The sequence below is a fragment of the Entelurus aequoreus genome, linkage group LG06 (assembly GCF_033978785.1).
Source record: "Entelurus aequoreus isolate RoL-2023_Sb linkage group LG06, RoL_Eaeq_v1.1, whole genome shotgun sequence".
NCBI classification, from domain to species: Eukaryota; Metazoa; Chordata; class Actinopteri; order Syngnathiformes; family Syngnathidae; genus Entelurus; species Entelurus aequoreus.
The window spans coordinates 70,312,465-70,337,798 of NC_084736.1; the positions used below are offsets into that span (position 1 = coordinate 70,312,465).

Sequence of the window (25,334 nt, forward strand, 5' to 3'; positions counted from 1 at the left end):
TGTCCAGCCTGGCGGAGCCTAGCAATGCTGTTGCTAACGGCCCCATTGAAGCTAACTTAGCTCTCCACCTACGCCAGCCCTCATCTGCTCATCACGACCCGTGCTCACCTGCGTTCCAGCGATTGACGGCGCGACGAAGGACTTCACCCGATCATCGGTGCGGTCGGCGGCCAGCGTCGGATAGCACGTCTGCTATCCAACTCAAAGTCCTCCTGGTTGTGTTGCTGTAGCCAGCCGCTAATACACCGATCCCACCTACAGCTTTCTTCTTTGCTGTCTCCATTGTTCATTAAACAAATTGCAAAAGATTCACCAACACAGATGTCCAGAATACTGTGGAATTTTGCGATGAAAACAGACGACTTAAGCTGGCCACCGTGCTATTCCAAAATGTCTGCTTCAACCTGTGACATCACGCGCAAACGTCATCATACCGAGACGTTTTCAGCCGGATATTTCCCGGGAAATTTAAAATTGCACTTTATAAGTTAACCCGGGCGTATTGGCATGTGTTGCAATGTTAAGATTTCATCATTGATATATAAACTATCAGACTGCGTGGTCGGTAGTAGTGGGTTTCAGTAGGCCTTTAATGGGCCGTCTGGTTGATAGGGACAAGGTTCAGTCTGAGCGTTCGTTTTCCGCCTGGCACAAGTGTTTGACTTGTCTTCATTCAATAGCATAACATTATTTTTGGACGTTAAGAAGTGCAGAGGACAAAAACAAGAAGACATGCACCCCGTGTGACCTCCCAAAATTACGTCCACAGCACCGCAGCTTTAATATTTTCTTTCAATGGTAATGCACCTGAATAATTGGAATTTCTATGTGTAGAAAGAGAAACCTTACATAAGATGAAAAAATGTAGTGTTCTAAGTAAAATGATTTGTAAAGCGGATAAGTAAAACGTGTGTGGAACAAGACATCTGCATCAGCAACAAATTATCATGTCACGGTCAAATTCCTATCTTTCGCCCTTCAAAATCTAGTCCATTATTACCAGAGCTGGAAAGAGCTACACCAATATGTCCAATTTTACAACGTGGCTCTTTTTACACTCTCCTTTGTGAATTCTGCTTGAAGAGCATGCAAGCATGTTTGGGAAAATGATGCCGTGTTACCATGGAGAGTCATTCTTGCTCCAAGTTTTGGAGAAGAATGGAGGAAAATCACAAATGAGAAAAATCAGGGTCACGCAAATTTGCCAAGTGCACTTAATTTGTGTCGTTATTTGGTTTGAAATCAAGCTGACATCTTATGTGTGGACGGTAGAAATGAGAAAAAAAACCCACACGCAATACGCGTTCATCCTATGCCCAGCAGACTAGACTGTACATGCAAAGTGCTATTGTTGCTGCCAGGTGAATAAGCTGATGCTGAAACGAGCATATCCAAAAGATGAGAAAATGATGAACGTATCACGTGTCACAGAGGATATTGCTGCATAAAAAATAAAGAAAATACTGCATTTTTGAAGCTCATACTTGCCAAAAAATGTGGAAAGCAGATTTCTAGGTCAGTGCATTGCTCATCTAAGTGGACAAAAGCATTTCCTCAGCCATGGGAGGAGACAACTAAGTTTTAAACATGCTTTCATGGTTTGATCTGCTCCAGCATCTTTCAAATATGTGTTTATTCTCTCCCAGATCATCCATGAGCCGCCACCACCTATTGCAGAGGAGAGTTCGGTAGGAGCAGCACCCTCTTTTGACTCTTTAATGACTCATTTTGGACTTTCAGAGAGCTGCCAATGTTTAGTTTATTCTGACATGTTAAACCTAAGTGACCTATCATTCTCTGCCTCCCTGAAGTGAAAGTCTTCTTCAATGCGCTGGATTTTAACGCCTTTCAACATTAACAGCAAAGACTATTAAGACTTAAGACTATTTTCCACATCATTCCAGTTGTATGTCTGATTTCAATTTATTACTTCAAGTAAATATCCCTGCATTATGTTAGGAAGATCCAACAAGCCACTAAAATGCTGCAGAAAAACACATTGCATTCATTTATGCTAATTATACTGTTTAGTCCAAAAGCTCCAAAACAACTGTGCTTATTAAAGCTTGGTCTACTTGACATGCTATTTAGCTTGTTAGACAAAGACTAAGTACATTACAAGGAAGACATGTCATAAAAAAAGGAAAAAGACAGGGAATTAATTAAAGAAACAATGCCTGCCGTCGCACAGGTTTTCCTCTAGGCCACAACATTAAGTATGTAAGACCTCTATCTAAGATTACGATTGACACTGTTAAAGTGGTTTCATTGTTGCGATATAGAGTGGTACCTTGCCTTTAGGTATTTTCAAATTTGTTCCAAACGGTCTGACGAGGACTGAATTTTTTCAAAACAAAAACACAGTTTCCACAGGAAATAAATATGCAAATTCAAATAGTCCTTTCAAGACACCCAACGATATTAACACAAAACTAAATAATTGTACTTTAAATTTAATAGATGAATGTCTATCATTACTTTTATCTTTCTTAAAGACTCTTGTTTTAGATACTTCTACAGGTTATTCCTTGAACTAAATAGTGTTACTCACCTTCTTTATTAAAGTGCTGCCATTTGCAACTTCCTTTGGCACTATGGTGGAAGCTCTACACAATAGAAAAGTATTGAGACTAGTGGTGTAACTGAAATAACTACATAGTCAACCAGTGATGGGGAGTGGAGCACAGGCTAACAGGCACATTTTGTGATAAAACAGGGCCACCCCAGCTTATATTGGGATCCTAAGCAAAATTTAATTAGGAACCTACCCGCCTTATTAAAAAAAAATTCATACTTTTCTTTATTTATGTGAAACGACTGTTAAACTTTTTCAGTGAAACTTGAATTCAATTTGATGCATGTTTTAATTTGTACTAAAACTTATTCATGATGAAGAAATTGCAAAACAAAAATGTCAATATACCGGTAACTAAAATATTAATTTATAAACAATTTTTTTTTTACATAACGGTAATTAAAACATACTTTTATAAACCTTACTAGCTTGTTGATTGATAAGCTTTTTGTGTGCTTTTGTGTATTGCTGCACCATGTTGAGGTCATTCTGTAGTGCAGTTGTCTGTGGCCAAGTGGTTAGAGTGTCCGCCCTGAGATCGGTAGGTTGTGAGTTCAAACCCCGGCCGAGTCGTACCAAAGACTATAAAAATGGGAGCCATTACCTCCCTGCTTGGCACTCAGCATCAAGGGTTGGAATTGGGGGATAAATCACCAAAAATGATTCCCGGGCGCGGCACCGCTGCTGCCCACTACTCCCCTCACCTCCCAGGTGGTGAACAAGGGGATGGGTCAAATGCAGAGGACAAATTTGTGTGTGACAATCATTGGTACTTTTAACTTTACATCAATATTTGCCTGTACTTATTTGACTGATTTTTATTTATTTTTTAATTCTTATTTTACATATTTAATTGGGTGGGGGAGTAGAACATTTGATTTCTATTGGCTCCAACACCCCCTGCGACCCAGAGAGGGACAAGTGGTAGAAAATGGATGGATGTATTGTATTTCTGTTAACTGATTTGTCCCCCCCCCAAAAAAATTCAATAAACAAATGTTGAAAAAATAAAAACAAATTAACCTTACTAGATCAGCTCCAACTGGGGTTTTGAACCCAGTACCTTCCGCCTTTCAAGGCAGCCATTATGAATGAACACGAAACCTATAAAAATTGGGGCATATGTCACAAAAGTACCACTGTATTCATTATTGTGGTTGTAGAAGTGCACCGAGTCCTTATTTGGCTACAAGAGAGAATGGAATATTAGAAACACTTAATAGTTTGACGCAATGCACTTCTACACTTCATTAGATTGTGAGCGTGTACTGTGCCTAATATTGTGGCCAGCGTGGTTTGCTTTGCGTTATATGAGAAAAGTCAAATCTGTGGAACTTTTAGGAGCACAATGTATGAAGCCTGTGACATGTCTCATTTAAAATCCCTAAATCAGATGTGCATCTGTCTCAATGCAATAGGATGATGAAGACGATGACACCCCAAAGAAGAAATGGCCCACAGTTGATGCTTCCTACTATGGAGGAAGAGGAGTTGGGGGAATCAAAAGGATGGAGGTGAGATGAAGTGAGATTTAAGAAGAAGGCTTTGATCACATTAACAGAATCTATAGGAACTAAATAAGTCCTCTATGTCAGGTTCGCTGGGGTGAAAAAGGCTCCACTGAAGAAGGAGCAAAGCTGGAGAAAGCCAAAAACGCCAAAGTAAAGATGCCTGAGCAGGATTACGTGCAGACACCCACGAGGGTTCTTAACAATGGCATGCACAAACCCCTGGGGGCCCACAAGTGGTACTCTCCTATCCAGGTACAAGAAGACTCTGACAGAACATGTGTTAACTCTTATAAGTGTACGGCCTACTCTAAACAGTAGAATTGTTTGGTACATACCGTGTGTATATCGTCAAGGCAGATAATTTTAATTTAATTGGAAAATCCTTCATAGAGTACATACCCATCATAATAAAAAGGTTCCTAAATATATTAAAAACTGCAGAGAGGAAAATGCAAACAAAAACTGAGGTAATACATAATTATGATGGGTTTATATTGTTGGTTTTTCAATTATTTAGGTACTCAAAAGCAAAAGTTTGCATGTATTCTGCCAATAGCACAAGTTTATTACAATATCTGCAAATTAATTAGCTGCAGGGCATGTAAGTGACAGCATCACAAAGAGTGATGCGAATTGTAAATACAGGTCAATATGGGCCTGATCTACTAAAGGTTTCAATGTATAAAAAACACAAGAAAACTTGACAAAGCTGATCCATTAAGCTTGTGTCGAGGATCGTGTCTCTTAACTGAGAAAACCAATGAGGGTAATCCATTTAGCCTCTTTGTCTTCATGTGTATGCAGAATATTTGTTGATTATCAGATTGCCCAGAGTACTGATGAAAATATAATCTTTAGTCGCCTAAAAAGGGATTTATCAAGCCTGTAAACTGTTTTTGCGTCTATATTTAGCGCGTTTATAAGGTACGTACACACTGGAACAGTTACGCACAAATGACTGCGGCCATTGTGGCGCGAAGGGAGGCGTTGGATGCAATGACATATGACGTACAGCAACGTCGATATACCTGGACTGTCAGAAATAAAAAATATTACATATATTGTCTATTCAGCAATGCAATTTTTGAGCTACTGGCTGGCACCAAAACAAATCAATGTATCTGCTATATGAAAATTATTTCCTCAACAACACTGAAGTTAGTAACAGCATCTCCCAGAGTGCACCGTTGGTGTGCTAAAAAGTTGGTTCTGTTGTCTACGTCACTCTGGAAGAGCGCTTTTATATCCCAAGGAAAGGTAGCGCAGATTCCAGTTGAATGTTTCATGTTCCACAACATAGCCAAACACCACAGGCTCAAATGTGATGCCATCAATGTGGAGGTAAGCGGTCTCCATGGTGACGCAAAAAATCTTCATCTAAATAAGACGGTCAGCACCACTTTTGCATTTGTTATTAATTGCACACACATTTATAGTAAATCCCTAGTAGGGTTACTCTACTAATAGTACATTATGTGTATTTTTTTCATTCAGCATTTGTCATTTATGACCTTAGTAGGTCAGGCACACAATTATGCCAGCATAGAGTTAAAGAGAGTAACACTTCCCATTTAGCCAGAAGGAGATAGCTAATAGAAACCAGACCTTTGATAAACGGACCTCTGGGGAACAAGCCTGCAAGACTAGCATTTTTGTGAGAAACCAACAGCTGTATTGCTGGCCGTTATACTCAAAGTATTTGCTTTGTTTAAAAAGTTTGGGTTTGAGATATTCTGTTACAGGGACTACATTTGCTAATATGAAAAATCTAGCATTACAATATTTGCATGTCATTAAGATCGAATTTAATCTTGTTTTTTTCTTTTTATAGAGCAAGTTGGATGCATTGTGGGCCTTTTTAAGAAGAGGCTACAACCGTGTGTCTGTAATGAGACCTCACCCAGGTGACAAGGTAAGAATATCCCCAAAATACCAGTTAAGTCAATCAGTGCAAGCAGGTAATATGACAATTTTACTGCTGACATGAGGATCATAGCTTTAAATTAGCATTGTCTAAGAAGGAGGTATTATTGTACTACTAAATGTTGAAAGTGCACAGAGATCCTCTGGGAAAAAATGGTGGGGTGAGTTAGACAGCACATAACATCTGGCTGCTATGCAAAGCAATGAAAAGACGTCTGCTGAAGTCATCATAGGAAAAAGGCAATTGTTATTCCTGAAGGACCAGCTGTGCAGGGGGGATAACATTGCACTGAACTGTTGGCAAACAACATGCCATGTAAAATGGCATCTGCTCAAATGTACTAAAATACTGCAATACAACGTGACTCTAATGTGATGTAAACAAGTACATTATGTTTGAACTAGAATGGCCTACTATTGCGCTGTTCTAGTGTTTCTATGTAAGCAGGCTACTTCCGATAATGACATAATATTTGTGTCGTACCATTTTTGATTCTGGGGTTTATGAGTCAAACTAATAACAATTACAATAGGATTCAGATTGAACTGTTAACAAAAGGAGAACCAAACTACAAAGTGACAATTTTGTTTTGTTTTGTCTGTTTGTAAGCTATCAGCTTAGTTCCTGGTTCATGGAAAATGATGTAAACATTATGATCATACCTGTCAACATTTGCATTTGTAGACATAAGGGACATTTTCCAAAAAATAAGTGAAATCCCTTTTTTAGGAAAGACCCACTACCCACTGCCAATGTACTTTTAGTCTTTTAATTACAGTAATACATGTGTACTTTTTTGTGGCTGAATACATCCTATTTTGCACATTTATTTTTTCCATCTTGGTCAGTTGCTTTTCTCAGTATTTTTGTTTATATTTGTTCATTAATTACTTTTTCTTCAGCAATTGTCCCTTTTATGGTTACAAAGTTAAAATCACGATTTATTGCAACTTTCCCGGGGGGTGTATATTGTAGCGTCCCGGAAGAGTTAGTACTGGGTATTTGTTCTGTTGTGTTTATGTTGTGTTACGGGGTGGATGTTCTCCCGAAATGTGTTTGTCATTCTTGTTTGGTGTGGGTTCACAGTGTGGCGCATATTTGTAACAGTGTTAAACTTGTTTATACGGTCACCCTCAGTGTGACCTGTATGGCTGTTGACCAAGTATGCCTAGCATGAATTCGTGATGAGAACAGCCGAACACGCACGCAAAGGAAATGCCTTTAAGGTTTATTGGCACTCTGTACCTCTCCCTACGTCCGTGTACACAGCTGCGTTTTAAAACGTCATACATTTTACTTTTAGAAACCGATACAGATAATTATGAAACCGATACCGATAATTTCCGATATTACATTTTAAAGCATTTATCGGCCGATAATATCGGCAGCCCGATATTATCGGACATCCCTATTCAAATGTTCAAAAATGTTTAAAATTATAATAGCGCATATATTGTTAGATTTGTTCAAATCTGGTGCTTCTTAACATCACAAGGAGATGTAATGTTAATGAATAAAATAAGCCTTAAAACATCACACATTTTTGCCAAAACTATTTTAGAAAGGTTGCCGCAAAATTAGGCATTTTAGGCTGTGATAATCACAGGAAAAGCCAGAAAAATCCTGGTGGGACTGAGTAATGCAAACTTTAGCATGTTTATGTTTTTAGCCTGATGTCAATAAAAGCACAACTAACCTAGCTTGTACTACAATGTATAAAGACAAATACATGTGAGCTTTAGCTATAGCAGTTGCTTTGATTGTTTTCACAAAGCTGTGTCAGGTGGCACACAACTGTGTTTACACTCCAGTGCGATTGGGATGATGGAACAATGTGAGTCATCACTTCATCTCCAGTGTTTCTCTTTCAAGCCGCAAGGACAAGAGAGGCAAGGGCAGCGCCAAGTCTCAGCGGTCAAAATGTAATTTCTTATTTGGAAGTTGTTGTGGAGATCGCCACATGCAGAGAGATACTGTCTGCATGCGATACGTACACATCTTGTCAAAGTACTGTGGCAAAAAATGGCTGCAAATAAATGCAGAAAGGCAAACTTTAGTTACATACGGCCTGATTTACTAAGACACAAACACCACACGGCAAACAGCGTGAGCAATCTATAAAATAGCTTGTAAAATTTGTGGGCGTGTTATGTGTGATTTACTAAGACTGCAATTGTACAGTGGTGCAGACCGCCTTATTGAAATGACGATTTTGCGTGTACTACGCGGGGCATCAGCAGAGACACTCTCATTTACTGCACATTCATGTTATCAAGCTGTGGCTTTTTGCTATGTTTTCAAACATGTGCACACAAACCTTTAGTACATCAGGCCCATAGTGTTACTAGCAACTTGGACTTTAACTGAACCATTTTTGTAAGGCAAATCTAGAAGCTAAAGGAATATGTGTGGAAAATATTTCAAAACAACATTCTTACAACGATAACATGTCGGCAGATGTCATTGAACAAACAAAATGTTCCACGACGTTACCTAGAAAGTACAAAATTATGCAAACAGCCAGAGAGTTTCCAAAAACACATTTTTCAACATTAAATCACAGTATTTTTCTGTGATGACTGGAAGATAATTTCGTAACATCATGCAAAAAGGTGCAGTGCCAAGTGAGGGATGTCACAACTTTAGAGTGCCGTCTGCTCACCATATTGGCCAACACAGCCATTATTTGTTACCTTTTTGAACATTTTCCCATAGTGCTTACAACTTCATTACTGTGCAGCTGCAGCACATATGGGTTGTTGGGTGTGTTAAGTGCTCACACACAAATACCCATGAGTCTAATTAACCTACACATTAACAGTTGTTATTTTTACATTCATGCATTCAGTCCTCAAGTCAACCTAGTGAGTGAAAATAGCAAACAGGTGTTTGACATTAACCTAAATAATATATTCACATGTCAAGTTTTTTTAGCAGCAATTTTCACTTGAACTGTTTTAATACATCTCAAAATATGTTTGTGTTGAAAACCCACCACTTTATTTTAGGGCTTGAAAAAGTGACTAACAATTTAAACATTATTATAAAGTAGGGGTGTGGGAAAAAAATCGATTCGAATTCGAATCGCGATTCTTACGTTGTGCGATTCAGAATCGATTCTCATTTTTAAAAAATCGATTTTTTTGTTGTTGATTTTTTTTATAATTTAAAAAAAAAAAAATTTAAATTTTTTTTTTAAATTAATCAATCCAACAAAACAATACACAGCAATACCATAACAATGCAATCCAATTCCAAAACCAAACCTGACCCAGCAACACTCAGAACTGCAATTAACAGAGCAATTGAGAGGAGACACAAACACGACACAGAACAAACCAAAAGTAGTGAAACAAAAATGAATATTATCAACAACAGTATCAATATTAGTTACAATTTCAACATAGCAGTGATTAAAAATCCCTCATTGACATTATCATTAGACATTTATAAAATTTTTTTTAAAAAGAACAATAGTGTCACAGTGGCTTACACTTGCATCGCATCTCATAAGCTTGACAACACACTGTGTCCAATATTTTCACAAAGATAAAATAAGTCATATTTTTGTTAAAACAGTTAGTTAAATAGTTAAAACAAATTTACATTATTGCAATCAGTTGATAAAACATTGTCCTTTACAATTATAAAAGCTTTTTACAAAAATCTACTACTCTGCTTGCATGTCAGCAGACTGGGGTAGATCCTGCTGAAATCTTATGTATTGAATGAATAGAGAATCCTTTTGAATCTTGGCAAAAATCTTAGCCACACGATTATCAAATGTAATAGGAAAATTAATTCATACTGACCAAACTGGCTTCATGGAAGGTCGACAATCTTCAGACAATACAAGGAAATTGTTTAATGTTATTTACTATGCTAGAAGTCTCCCTTATCCCACAGCAGTATGTACTGTTGATGCGGAGAAGGCATTCGACCGCATAAACTGGTCATTTATGTTTTGCACATTACGTAAATTTGGATTTGGAGATAATTTTATACAATGGATTAAGATGCTTTATACAAGGCCCATGGCATCAGTCAAAACCAATAATCATATTTCAGAACCTTTTTCGTTAAAAATAGGAGTAAAACAGGGATGTCCTGCATCTGGATTATTATTTAATTTGGTTATTGAACCCTTAGCTGCAAAAATAAGAAGTGAAAATAATATTCATGTTATAAAAATTGTCTCTCAGTATAATAAGCTATAAGATGTATTGTGACGACATAATTCTCTACCTGTCACATGTTAACTCCTCTCTACACTACATCAATAATGTCATCACTGAATATGGCTGTTAAGGTATAAAGTCAATTGGGACAAATGTGAAATATTACCACTTAAAACTGCAAGAAATCACAAGTTCAGAACTCCAAAATTGGTTTTGGTTTTGAAATTGTATTGCATTATTATGGTATTGTTGTGTATTGTTTTCATATAAAAAAATAAAAAATAAAAAATAAAAAATAAAAAAATAAAAATAAAAATAAAAAATCGTTTTTGAATCGAGAATCGTGTTGAATTGAAAAAAAAAAATCGATTTTGAATCGAATCGTGACCCCAAGAATCGATTCTGAATCGAATCGTGGGACACCCAAAGATTCCCAGCCCTATTATAAAGTAATGCAATTTTATCTGTATCAGGATATACTGAGTTTTTTGTTTTTAAGTAATTTTATTTCAATTTAATAATAATCAAATAAAATAACACAAATGTTTTGAGGTAATTTATTTCAATGGAGTACATATTTAAAGAAGTGAGGGGAATCCTAAAACATAATACCAAGGAAGGAGGAATCGTGCACTTTCAGGTGTGACAATAAATGTGTATACTGACAAAAATATTAAACAGATATGATAGAAGAAAAGTAGAATGAACACTTGTGATAAATGATAATAGTAATAATGATTGTTCTATAGTTCTACTAAATGAAGGAGGAGAGAACAGAAAAAATGCAGTTTGATTCGGATATTTTTAAAAATTGAATATTATGATTTTTTTTACTTATCAGTGAGGGTATGAGAGCTTATTTGACACTTATCCTATGGCGAGCCCATTCTGCCGTGAGCAGGCAGGGCCCGAGCCTCCCCCAGCACACACTACAAATAACGACAAAAAATTGTTGTCAATAATTTTAAATGTAGTTGTGTAGTAGTAGTGGAAAGTCACAGGTTGACCTTAAATTTGTTTTTTCTCATATGAAATGATAAAAAACTGAACATTTCCAATGAAAATGGAAATTATCTGATCCATGGTCAAACAGTCGCCATCATAAACCTTTTAATAAATGTCTCCTATTATGCAGAAAGGGCATTTCAATTATGTTGTGTCCTTAGAGCCTATAAAGGACCATATATCAAATTTTTTGGATGAATTCCAAATTGTAGCACCTCAGGCACTTTTGACCTGAATGTTCCACAACTTTTGATTGTCAGTCATTGCAGACATAATGCTAAGTTTGCACACCTTTGCTGGCTGTGCTATTTAAGTCATTAAAATTACACAGGACATAAAACGTGGTAGTTTCTCTGACATAATATTGGCGTCACAGTTGCAGAGGTGCTCAGGTGTTAACAGACAACACGGTGGAAAAAAACGTGAAACAATGCCAATACACTATCTTCAGCTTTTTTATATGGCAACTCTATGTGACTCTGTAGAAAACCCTGATTCAATTTAAGTTACTAATGTTAAAGATGAGAACTTTATTTAAATGATAGGAAGACAACTGTTCCAATGAAAACTAAAATAAGACTTCATGAAGCCGAAATACAAAAAATAAAACATAAAAAAATGACTGAAAATATTTATTGACATTGACATGTGGAGCAAAGAATTACCATCTGCATCATTCTTGACCTAATTTTGTGTTAAAGGGGTCATAATATAATTATTTTTCTACATTTAAAACACTTTCTTGTGGTCTACTTTAAATGTAATGGTGGTTCTCTGGTCCAAATTTTGCATGGATTATGTTTTACTGACCATCCTCAAGCCGCTATTTGACCGTTTTTTCAAGATACGCCGTTATGTGGGCGGTCTTATTTATGTCCCACCACTTTAACTGCGTCATTGTAGTTTTTATTGTGTCCATATCGAGTCTACTGATGGATATTAGTTAGAACTACATGCTACTTTGTTTTAGAAATGCCAACGGCGGAGGATGCAAGAGCATGTACGAAAAAAGAAGGATCTTATTGACTACAGTGTTAGATTACAATAGAAGACTGGCGCACAGCTGTTTGGGGAAATGTATACCATTTATGGATACATTCGCTGAAGTCACCAATTAAAAAATACCTCACAAATTGGCTTTTTTGAAAGAACAATGAGGTAAGGCAAGATTTAGTTTATTTATTTATTTATTTATTTATTTATATCTCGGCCATGCCTCTGTGGTTTTATTTAAGATTTTCGGGACTAATACAGATCCCAAATACACAAAAACAGGTACCAATAGGTAAGAAAAGTTGGTTTTGCATAATAGGTCCCCTCTTAATCAATTTGAATGACTAACATTTGACTAAAACTAAAATAAATAAGAACAAATGCCAGCATACTGTTGGCGTGAGTCTGCATCAGGATAGTGGAAAAAGCTTCCTTAGGGTTTTGCAATAAACAAGCTGATCTGCTTGCAATTAGGAATCTCTTGTAAAAGCCTTGTTTTTATAACTTCCTCTAAATGAATACCGCTGCGGGACTGACAAACTCAATGTCAGGTTCCTGTAACTTGTCGTCTACTGTACTACAGTGCCCATTAGGATCAACTGTGTTTTTCTAAGTTGTATTAAGGAGATACAGGAGTCACTAAAGCACAACATAGTGGGTCTAAAAACAACAAAGTACATCTCAAAAGATATTATTACTTTTCGGCTGTAGCTACAGCACTAGAACAACAATATGCACTTGTGAAGTTCAATGCTGGGTCTACTTATTACCAAGTAAGGTTGTTAAATTTAAGGTAACACAATAGTTTTAGTGTTTGAATGTGCAAACCCCAAAACCAGTGAAGTTGGCACGTTGTGTAAATCATAAATAAAAACAAAATACAATGATTTGCAAATTCTTTTCAACGTATATTCAATTGAATAGACTGCAAAGACAAGATACTTAACATTCGAACCGGAACATTTTGTTATTTTTTGCAAATATTAGCTCAATTGGAATTTGATGCCTGCAATATGTTTCTAAAAAGCTGGCACAAGTGGCAACAAAGACTGAGAAAGTTGAGGAATGCTCATGAAACACTTATTTGGAACATCCCACAGGTAAACAGGCTAATTGGGAACAGGTGGGTGCCATGATTGGGAATAAAAGCAGCTTCCATGAAATGCTCATTCATTCACGAACAAGGATGGGGCGAGGGTCACCAATTTGTGAACAAAAGCGTGAGCAAATTGTCAAACAGTTAAAGAACAACATTGCTCAACGAGCTATTGGAAGGAATTTAGGGATTTCACCATCTACGGTCCGTAATATCATCAAAAGGTTCAGAGAATTTGGAGAAATCACTGCACGTAAGCGAGGATATTACGGACCTTCGATCCCTCAGGCGGTACTGCATCAAAAAGTGAAATCAGTGTGTAAAGGATATCACCACCTGAGCCCAGGAACACTTCAGAAAACCACTGTCAGTAATTACAGTTTGTCGCTACATCTGTAAGTGCCAGTTAAAACTCTACTATGCGAAGCGAAAGCCATTTATCAACAACACCCAGAAACGCCGCTGCTGGGCCCGAGCTCATCTAAGATGGACTAATGCAAACTGGAAAAGTGTTCTGTGGTCCGACGAGTCCAGATTTCAAATTGTTTTTGGAAACTGTGGACGTTGTGTCCTCCGGACCAAAGAGGAAAAGAACCATCTGGATTGTTATAGATGCAAAGTTCAAAAGCCAGCATGTGTGATGGTATGGGGGTGTATTAGTGCCCAAGGCATGGGTAACTTACACATCTGTGAAGGCACCATTAATGCTGAAAGGTACATACAGGTTTTGGAGCAACATATGATGCCATCCAGGCAACGTTACCATGGACGCCCCTGCTTATTTCAGCAAGACAATGACAAGCCACATGTTACAACACTAGACTGGCCTGCTTGTAGTCCAGACCTGTCTGTCTTGAAAATGTGTGACGCAATATGAAGCCTAAAATACCACAACGGCGGTCCTGGGCTGTTGAACAACTTAAGCTGTACATCAAGCAAGAATGGACAATAATTCCACCTGAAAAGCTTCAAAATTTGGTCTCCTCAGTTGTCAAACGTTTACCGAGTGTTGTTAAAAGGAAAGGCCATGTAACACAGTGGTAAAAATGCCCCTGTGCCAACTTTTTTGCAATGTGTTGCTGCCATTAAATTCTAAGTTAATGACTATTTGCAAAAAAAAATCAAGTTTCTCAGTTGGAACATTAAATATCTTGTCTTTGCAGTCTATTTAATTGAATATAAATTGAAAAGGATTTGCAAATCTTTGTATTCCGTTTTTATTTACGAATTACACAACATGCCAACTTCACTGGTTTTAGGTTTTGTAATAAACATGCAGTGTTTCCCACACATTCATTTATTTGTGGCGGCCCACCACGAAAGAATTACGTCCACCACAAATTTTAAAAAAACAAAACATTATTTTTATTTTTATTTTTGTCCTCTCCAGCTTCACAGGCAAATCATATAGTTGATGTAGATGCCCATATCGGCTGTTCAGATTTACTTTACAAAAGAGAAGTGTAGGATACTTCTCTTGTTGCCTTATTTGTCTTTGACTTTATTAAATGTATTTATATTAGAAACACAACATGTGTATATAACAAAGGGTGCAAAGTCTGCAGGTAGTAGGAAACACATGGTTAAGTGTAGGGAGTAAAACTGATGGCAGTCTAAAGTTCAAGATTTTTGGAGCTCTTTGGTCAGTGGAACAAATGTTTGATGAAGCTCTGTGTCTATCTACCACCACTACTGTTTTCTGTTTATTTGTTACTAACTGTGGCAGGACACCTCTGCCTCTGTTTCACTTTATGTTGCTGGTAAATAATATGGTTGTAGTAGTAGGCTAAAGTTAAATTATTTAGTATGCACTAATTAAAGGGGCAGAGCTTTAAGAGACATTTTAGCTTTTATATTTTATAAGATATATTTTTTGTAAGAACCACAATTAATAAATATATTTTAGTGAATAACTTATTGTTCAAATATGTATATAAATATGTACATAAAGTGTTGTAATTATATTGTAAAATGGATGGATGGATGGATGGATGGATGGACGTTTAAAACAAAACTGTTATCATTAATTAGTAAGTATACATTTTTTGAGCCTTTTTAGAGAAAATCATATCATTGTAGTAAATTATGCAAATTACTCGAGGATGTCATGGTGACCACGCCGATAGCCACGCCATCTTGGCAGTATCTTGACATGTATAACTTATGGTCCATACTTTGGTTATTGTAGTGGAGAGAACAAATAGCGTGCTCATTTGATTTCATTTTGCTAGTCACACTTGATTTATTTGCCTAACTTGTAAGTTGGGTCATGTTGTTAGGGGAACACATTAGCTGTTATTGCAATGTATGAAAACAAGAGCATTCGGGGAGCACAGACCTCTACGAGGCCTCAACATGGGACAAATAAGATTTTCCATGTTGAATTTACATTACTGGATCAGGTCTGTTTCATACAGTACTTGATTTACATTACAGCCGCTGACCACTTAATAACACATGTCAAATCCATTCTAACTGGATGTGACTGAGATATGATTTTCACATTACAGTGTGGACGCCCCTTGGAGGAATATGCACAAATCATAGAAATAATCCAGGCTGTGTTGACAGGGAGTTCCAAACAAACAAAACGCCTGTATTGAAATTTAAAAAACACGTCCTTGACAAAGGTATTCCAAGATATACAGGACATTTGCTTCATCATTTCTAGGTATGTGGTTGTAGTAAACAAACAATAGCCCACACAAGATATACTGTATGTTGTCTTAAGAAAGACAACATCAGCTAAACATGACAAAACACTTTACAATATAGGGATGCACTAATTACAGATTTTGACTGTACAATTAAAGTCTGATTAATAATCACAATTATTATGCATTGATTAATTTTAAAACAAAAAGATTTATAAAATCACAAACATTCCTTTAGGGATTTTTATAATATAATAAATATAAACAAAAAGTATTATCATAATAAATAAATACATTTATAATTGTATTATTATATTAAGACTAAAATTAAACTTTATCGATAACTCAAATGCGGTGTTAATAACTGGAATTGCATATAATTAGAAGTTATATTAGTTTTTACACTCGCTATAATAACTTACAATGCCTATAGTTTATTCAACACAGGAAGAAACGATCTTGAAATAAAGCGCTTGTTGCTGTTTGTTTACACTAAACTGACCCAATGCTATGCTATTGATTGTAAGTGACAAGTTTAAATGTAATGGGTTTTTGTATTGACAGTGATTTTAAATTGGACCGTCAGATTGGCACAGTGGTGAAAGCCAGCTTTTTTTATTTACGTCAGCTGGCTAAGGTTAAAAACCTGCTTTCTAGGCAACAGTTTGAGACAGTAATCCATGCCTTTATTACATCTCGGCTGGATTACTGTAACGCTTTATATTTTGGAATTAGTCAGTCCTCCCTCTCACGTCTGCAGCTGGTCCAAAATGCAGCTGCCCGACTTTTAACAAACACAAGAAAAAGAGAGCACATTACTCCTGTTTTAGCCTCCCTCCACTGGCTGCCTGTGTCTTTTAGAGTCCATTTTAAAATTATCTTACTTGTTTTTAAATCCTTACATGGTCTTGCCCCACCTTACCTCTCTGAGCTGCTCCACCTCTATGCCCCCACCCGGTCCCTCAGGTCAGCTGATCAGCTGATCCTGGAGGTACCCAAATCCAAGCGTAAGCTCAGGGGGGACAGAGCCTTCTCTGTTGCGGGCCCAAAACTCTGGAATGATCTTCCACTTCATGTGAGACAGGCCCCTTCTTTGGCTATTTTTAAGACCCTTCTTAAAACCCATTTTTATTCACTGGCTTTTAACCCAGCATGAGACTTTAAACTGTTTTTAACTTTTAACTTTTTTAACTGCGTTTTATCTAACAAAATTGTTCTTAGGGTAATTTTGTATTTGCTTTTTTAATGTGTATTTTACTTCTGTTTTAAATTTTATTTTTTAGTCTGTCCTTTGCCTTTATTTCTTTGTGGTGTACAGCCCTTTGTTTTTCAACTGTGGTTGTTTTTAAAGGGCTTTATAAATAAAGTTGGTATGGTATGGTATGGTAACTCAATTCTTCATGAATTAACTCGCCACAACATAATTGAACTTGGTTATTCCCGTATGTCTTGGTAATATTTTAGGTACGCGGAATGTTACCATACTGCCAACTTCAGCTTTTTTTGGGTGGGAATCAGAGTTTCCGCTCGATTACCAACATACCCGTGGTGGTGGGGGCCTGGTCAACACGACGCCGTTATATGATTTGCATAATCTGCTATGGATCATCCATCCATCCGTTTTCTCACGGGGGGTACTGGAGCCTATCTGAGCTACGGAACCCTGGACAAGTCGCCACCTCATGGCAGGGCCAATACAGATAGACAGACAACATGTACACTCACATTCTCACACAATATAATTTACAAAAAAATATACATAACATTTTAAACATACATAGACATTTATACATAGATTTAAAAACAATTGGTATCAACATTATTTTTCCTATATCGTTTTGCTCTATTTTTTAAATTGTTGCCTCTTACTGTACACAATGTACGTTGTTGAGATTTTTTCAAGTTCCCTTTTTCTCTAGTCCTGTTAGTCACTTTTTCTTTATTAAAAACAACGAGCGACAAATCTCGCATCTTTTTCTGGTGTTATTGGAGACAATACTGTACTAGTGTTTAGAGACTCTTCTGTCGCTCGATGTCCGCGGCCAACAGCAAAACAGCAGCGACCCTGACGTCGCGCTTGCTTCGCACTGCTCCAGCATTTCTCTCCTCAAAAGCAGCCACTGTCCTCTTATTATCGCACATTGCACATTTTGTAGATTGCTGTACGCTGGTAAATCTCGGATATATTAAAGTAAGTCCGCAGGGCAGACATGCTGCCTCTACACACTACCGTTCAAAAGTTTGGGGTCACCCAAACAATTTTGTGGAATAGCCTTCATTTCTAAGAACAAAAATAGACTGTCGAGTTTCAGATGAAAGTTTTCTTTTTCTGGCCATTTTTAACGTTTAATTGACCCCACAAATGTGATGCTCCAGAAACTCAATCTGCTCAATAGAAGGTCAGTTTTGTAGCTTCTGTAACAAGCTGAACTGTTTTCAGATGTGTGAACATGATTGCACAAGGGTTTTCTAATCATCAATTAGCCTTCTGAGCCAATGAGCAAACACATTGTACCATTAGAACACTGGAGTGATAGTTTCTGGAAATGGGCCTCTATACACCTATGTAGATATTGCACCAAAAACCAGATATTTGCAGCTAGAATAGTCACTTACCACATTAGCAATGTATAGAGTGTATTTCTTTAAAGTTAAGACTAGTTTAAAGTTATCTTCATTGAAAAGTACAGTGCTTTTCCTTCAAAAATAAGGACATTCCAATGTGACCCCAAACTTTTGAACGGTAGTATATATATATATATATATATGTCCGATAATATCGGACTGCCGATATTATCGGCCGATAAATGCTTTAAAATGTAATATCGGAAATCATCGGTATCGGTTTCAAAAGTAAAGTTTATGACTTTTTAAAACGCCGCTGTACAGAGTGGTACACGGACGTAGGGAGAAGTACAGAGGGCCATAAACCTTAAAGGCACTGCCTTTGCGTGTCGGCCCAAACACATAATATCTATGGCTTTTAACACAAGTGAATACTAAGCATACTTGGTTAACAGTCAGCCATACAGGTCTCACTGAGGGTGGCCGTATAAACAACTTTAACACTGTTACAAATATGCGCCACACTGTGAACCCACACCAAACAAGAATGAAAACACATTTCGGGAGAACATCCGCACCGTAACACAACATAAACACAACAGAACAAATACCCAGAACCCCTTGCAGCACTAACTCTTCAGGGACGCTACGATATATACCCCCCGCTACCCGCTACCCCCTACTCCCCCCCCATCCCGCCCACCTCAACCTCCTCATGCTCTCTCAGGGAGAGCATGTCCCAAATTCCAAGCTGCTGTTTTGAGGCATGTTAAAAAAAATTATGCATTTTGTGACTTCAATAATAAATATGGCAGTGCCATGTTGGCATTTTTTTCCATAACTTCAGTTGATTTATTTTGGGAAACCTTGTTACATTGTTTAATGCAGTGGTCACCAACCTTTTTGTAACTGTGGACCGGTATTTTTTTTTTTTTTGGTCATTAGAAAATACAATCATGCGTGCTTACGGACTGTATCCCTGCAGACTGTTTTGATCTATATTGATATATAATGTAGGAACCAGAAATATTAATAACAGAAAGAAACAACCCTTTTGTGCGAATGAGTGTAAATGGGGGAGGGAGGTTTTTAGGGTTGGTGCACTAATTGTAAGTGTATCTTGTGTTTTTTATGTTGATTTAATAAATTTTTTTAATTATTATTATTATTATTTTTTAATTTCTTTTGCGGCCCGGTACCAATCGATCTACGGACCAGTACCGGGCCGTGGCCCGGTGGTTGGGGACCACTGGTTTAATGCATCCAGCGGGGCATCACAACAAAATTAGGCATAATAATGTGTTAATTCCACGACTGTATATATATCGGTATCGGTTGATATCGGAATCGGTAATTAAGAGTTGGACAATATCGGAATATCGGCAAAAAAGCCATTGTCGGACATCTCTAATATATATATATATATATATATATATATATATATATATATATATATATATATATATATATATATGTTGCGTGTCTGTCTGGGAATGAAGCACAGAGACGTATATTTGTGCACAGGAGTTAATATGTGGAGGAATTCGGCTAATTGTCAGCATTGGATTGGCAAAAAAAATTTTTTTAGACCGTCGGACCTTGTGTGACTTCTTCACGTAAAAAAAAACACTTGTTTTTAAGGGGTAGCTGCATTTATCTTGCCGTGGCGCATTGCCACCATTAGTTACATTAAGGGGAAACCCTGGTGGGAACATTTTGCTGCTTTGTACTACTTCCATTTTTTAGCTTATGTAGCATTCTAGCGTGTCTCTGGATTGCTGTGTGTAAACACGTGCATCGCTGGTGTAAAGCTTGTTTTCGTTCCATGTAGGTTGTGTCCAAAGAAACATACAAACATAATGTCCGTTTATAGCGAGGGAGGAGGACAGACACACACGGTGTTGTGGAGCCTTTGCGATTAAATAATTGTGTTTTAAATCATGGTTAATAAAACTGGTCATCGTTGCAGCTCTATTCAATAACTATATTAAAAATGTAGAAACTACATAAACCACTACCCAAGAGGTGTTCAATTTTTTCCACCAAACTTTTTGTCCGAAAAACCGAAGGATTAGGAGCCCACTTTGTATTTAGTAAATATTTTGGGGATTTTGTAAAAAGCTTAGACCAGTGATTCTCAAACTAGTAGTCAAGGCCACCGACTGTACTGAAGCCCACAGGCCCCACCCAATCAGGGGCCCCCGATTTTGAGGGCGAAATGTAATGATTGGTGTTCATAGCTCGCTCTCTCTCTTTGTCTCTCTATGTTGTTTTTTCCTACTGCTGCGAGCAGGGTTTGACTCACATCGCCAGCGTGTAAGACCAGCGTACTACTACTGAGCTAAAATTCAGGCAGTCCCCCGGATTGCTAGCACTGTACTTAAAATAGACTGGCTTCTGTTACACTCGCACATACCTTCATGGGCCTTTCGCGAAGGAGATATATTCATTAACAGAATTATTTGTAAAATGGGTGTTGCTCTTCTGTTGAGTGAAATCATGTATTATTTTGTGGTACGCCAAAGAAACATTTAATTAAATATCCAAACACAGTGTTACTGTTCAAAATGTTACAGTGGCTAAAAATATGAAATATACTTGTTAAATAAAACATCTGCCTTGTTTTGATGAATCTTTAGGCCTACAACGCTACTGTATTTTAATGTTGGTCATTATGGTGGTACTTGGAGAGCCAAGTGTTTTCCGAGCTGGTACTTGGGGAAAAATTTAGACTATTGCCCTAAATCAGCTGGGATAGACTCCAGCTTACCTGGTACCCCAATGAGGACAAGCGGTATATAAAATGAATGGATGTCTAATATCTGGTGCACTTTGTCATTTCAGGGCAGATGCATGAATTTCATCCGTATGAAGTCTGCACCTCACTATGCACACTACAATCCGCACTCATCTCCCATCTACACCCCTCCCTGCAGGAGTCCACCTGCCCCACAGGGCACCCTGCCGCCAACTCCCACTAGTCCTCCATCATCCCCCATGTTCATTGCTACCCTCCCCTTCTTGCCTCCAGCACCCTTTGACCCCTCTCCCTCCCCTCCCGTCACACCTCCCTATTACACCCCGCCTTCAAAACAGGCTCTGCCCCCCACCGCTTTGCACATATCGGCCGCGCCCGAGCTGCCGCTAACCCCTCCACCGCCCCTCTCGCCTTCTGGGACCCTGCCACCCCTACCCCAAGGCCCCCCACCAGTCCGAGCCCTGCCCCCTGCTCGCCCCCCGCCGCGCCCTGGCCTGTAGTTCATAAAAAGAAAGTACCGCCTACAAAAATGAGCACAAGAGAGCAAAGCAGCAGGCTGTGGCCTTCAAAGGACAATAAGGACCTGCTTACTGCTAGTTGCCTACACTGACTCTTCTTGCCCAACAGTGCGATGGATGCTCTGGTGTTTGAATTACAGTGCGGACACTCTAAACGTGTCAACTTCCTGTCTAGCAGAGGTATTGTGGACTCAAAACAGACTTAGACGATTTTCACATGTCTTTATATTATTGAAAGCTGAGCAATTTGCATGTTATTTCGGTGCCTTCATTTCCCTTGTTACAGTATGTACGCCGTATTGCTGATTTCCATTTGGACTTTTTATCTTGGAAATTGGCTGAGTTTTCAGGTGAAAAGAGAGTGTCCTCATCATGTTCCTCACTGTGCTGATGCAGCAAAGATGTGAGTCACAGCTGACCTCTTTTATTGCACGTCACAGTAAACATCCCAGGACTTGGACAATGTAACATTTGGCACATTGATGTTCAACTCTGCAATCACAGATGCAATCCTTCTATCAAGATGTGGAGAGAAATGGACTGGAATCAGGGAAAAAAAAGACTTACTTACAGCTTTTACCATTTAAAAGTGCCTCAAATATACGTCATGTGCTGCTTATCTATTTGGAAAAGGGCTTCTTCCTCCTATCACGTGACAGTGCAGAAATGTAAGGAGGGTACAAAGCCTTCAAGTGTGCTCGCTTATTGGTAAGAACCACGAACAAGTACAAAACTGCATCTAGGAGACACAAACATGCTGAGCCCCACCCTTACAATAACTCACAAATACACAAACAGTACACCCCTTACATTTCAGCAACCATTGTATCACAGTATATCTTCTCAAAGGCCAGTTCTAAAGGAATGAAAGTTCTCCTGGGAGCCAGAATGCTCTCTGGTGGACATGCATAACAGGGATATTAGTATAAAGCGTAAGGTTTAAAGCGTAGAAAAAAAGTAGTGGTTTATTAGGGGTTCTCAAATGATTTTTCAAATTTTTATTTAGTCTGATTCTAAATAGACTCAGAATAAATTTTTTTAAAAATAAGTATATTTTTATATACGTACATATTTTTAAGAACCAATTAAAAAACAACAGTTTTTTAGGCCATCTCTGTGCTCAATGTGCCGTATACGCCATACGTCAGCACACAAGAAAAGCTTTTATAAACTGTGTGTAAACTGTTTTATCTTAAAAGGTTTTACACAAACTAATATAATGGAAGATTCAGTTTGAATTTAGAATCACGTAGAATCGAGAATTGATTCAGAATCTAATCGTCAACCCAAGAATTGGAATTGAATCGAATCATGAGTTGTTGTTAGATTCACATCCCTACGGTTAATAGTCCGGAAATTACAGTAATTCTCTATTGTTTATAATCGTAATGTGAACGTCTGGACTGCAACCAATGTTGCTGCTTTGCGATTGCATTTTTAAGTCACTTGAAAAAACTTTACAAAGAAAGCCGGCAGGAGTCAACATTGCACACGGACAGCCCATTGGAAGCTAAACCAACAAAACCCAAGAGGAATTGGTGCCAAAAAGAGGGAAGAGGAACTGCTTTTGTTTGGCTTTCAAAAAGTCAAACGCCAACCAAACAACTATAATTTGCAAAACATGCCGCAAACAAGCCGCTATTAGCCCACATATATTCTTTTTCCATCAATAAAATGTGACAAAGTACTAACATTACCTTGAAACCCTAAAGTGATGAAAATAACACACCGAACAAGCCTTACACAGTAATATCCAATAGCACCGTCTATGACAAGCAGTCCTCGCAGACACAGCAAAATAACAGATGCTATCTCTAAATTCATATTTGTAGACATGACATACAGTAGTATACACTGTTGAAAAGAAGGGCTGGCACTAATAATACTCCTTACTCTTTATTTTAAATAAATACAATGTGTTTTTAATAAAAGAAGAAAAGATAAGCAAAATGTCATTCATTTTGTGTGTATACTGTACATAACATGTTAAGAACAAAAAATACTTTATTGTGATATATATTGTGCAGCATGGTGGAACAGTGGCTAGTGCTCTTGTCGCACAGCGAGAAGGTCCTGGGTTTGATTCCTGGGCTTGGGGTCTTTCTGTGTTGAGTGTACATGTTCTCCCCCTCACTGCGTGGGTTCCCTCTGAGCACTCCGGCTTCCTCCCACCTCCAAAGACATGCACCTAGGCATAGGCTGATTGGCGACAATAAATTGGCCCTCTTGTGTGAATGTTGTCTGTCTATCGGAGTTAGCTCTGCAATGAGACACCCTTCCTACTGCCTGAGTGCTGCTGGGATAGGCTCTAGCCCCGCCGCAACCCCGATTTTGGTGACATTTTTTATCGGAAATTGAGGCACAACTGTAACAAACATCAGTTGCTTAAATGTGAAGGGTGGTCTCATCTCAAATGAATGCCTTACTTCTAATGGTGCATGTGGTTAAGTAAACAAAGAGCACCTATGTATTTGGGAAAATACAGTACTGTAGTGTCACAGTATGCTTAGATGTTTGTATTTAAGACAGAACCTATTGGCAATAAAAGCACAGTTTCTAGTTCATGTTTTTTTAAAGATACTCACAGTCAAGCTTGCAAAAAGCATGCATGTAAAATGCTTAGTGTATATATTAATTATTTTGTGTTGTATTTTATGATGCTGATGAATGTGCACATTTGAATTTCATATAAAAATGAAAGAAACATGTATACTTTCCACTGACAGTATGTTTAAAAAATAAAATAAACTGTGTAAATACATGACAGTAAACTTTGCATTTCTGGACTGCATTTCTCAAATGATCATAACCTATGTATTTTCTTGCTGTTACAGTCCTTGTGCTCAAAATATTGCAGTCACCACATCACAGATTATGTGTACGGTATATATATATATATATATACATATATATATATATATATTTAATGAGCTATTCACAGTTTCACTGTACAACCTTTTGAGACAAATATATATATATATATATATATATATATATATATATATATATATATATATATATATATATATATATATATATATATATATATATATATATATATACACTACCGTTCAAAAGTTTGGATATACACTACCGTTCAAAAGTTTGGGGTCACCCAAAGAATTTTGTGGAATAGCCTTCATTTCTAAGAACAAGAATAGACTGTCGAGTTTCAGATGAAAGTTCTCTTTTTCTGGCCATTTTGAGCGTTTAGTTGACCCCACAAATGTGATGCTCCAGAAACTCAATCTGCTCAAAGGAAGGTCAGTTTTGTAGCTTCTGTAACGAGCTAAATTGTTTTCAGATGTGTGAACATGATTGCACAAGGGTTTTCTAATCATCAATTAGCCTTCTGAGCCAATGAGCAAACACATTGTACCATTAGAACACTGGAGTGATAGTTTCTGGAAATGGGCCTCTATGCACCTATGTAGATATTGCACCAAAAACCAGACATTTGCAGCTAGAATAGTCATTTACCACATTAGCAATGTATAGAGCAGGGGTGGGCAATTAATTTTTACCGGGGGCCGCATGAGCAACCCGAGCACTGCTGG

At 37.7% G+C, this 25,334-nt stretch overlaps 2 protein-coding genes across 3 annotated transcripts in view; one reads left to right on the top strand and one right to left on the bottom strand.

Moving 5' to 3' along the window:
- The window catches only part of LOC133652542 (anthrax toxin receptor 1-like), a 50,798-nt gene extending 26,262 nt beyond the window's left edge, over positions 1–24,536 (top strand). The window contains exons 14-18 of the mRNA XM_062051398.1: positions 1,647–1,688; positions 3,994–4,089; positions 4,171–4,338; positions 5,918–5,998; positions 21,346–24,536. Coding sequence (XP_061907382.1) covers positions 1,647–1,688; positions 3,994–4,089; positions 4,171–4,338; positions 5,918–5,998; positions 21,346–21,759 — 801 coding nt within the window. The 3' untranslated portion in view covers positions 21,760–24,536. The remainder of the gene's footprint in view (positions 1–1,646; positions 1,689–3,993; positions 4,090–4,170; positions 4,339–5,917; positions 5,999–21,345) is intronic.
- Positions 1–25,334, bottom strand: part of LOC133652543 (MOB kinase activator 1A) — an 80,445-nt gene that overhangs the window by 46,682 nt on the left and 8,429 nt on the right. The window lies entirely within an intron of this gene.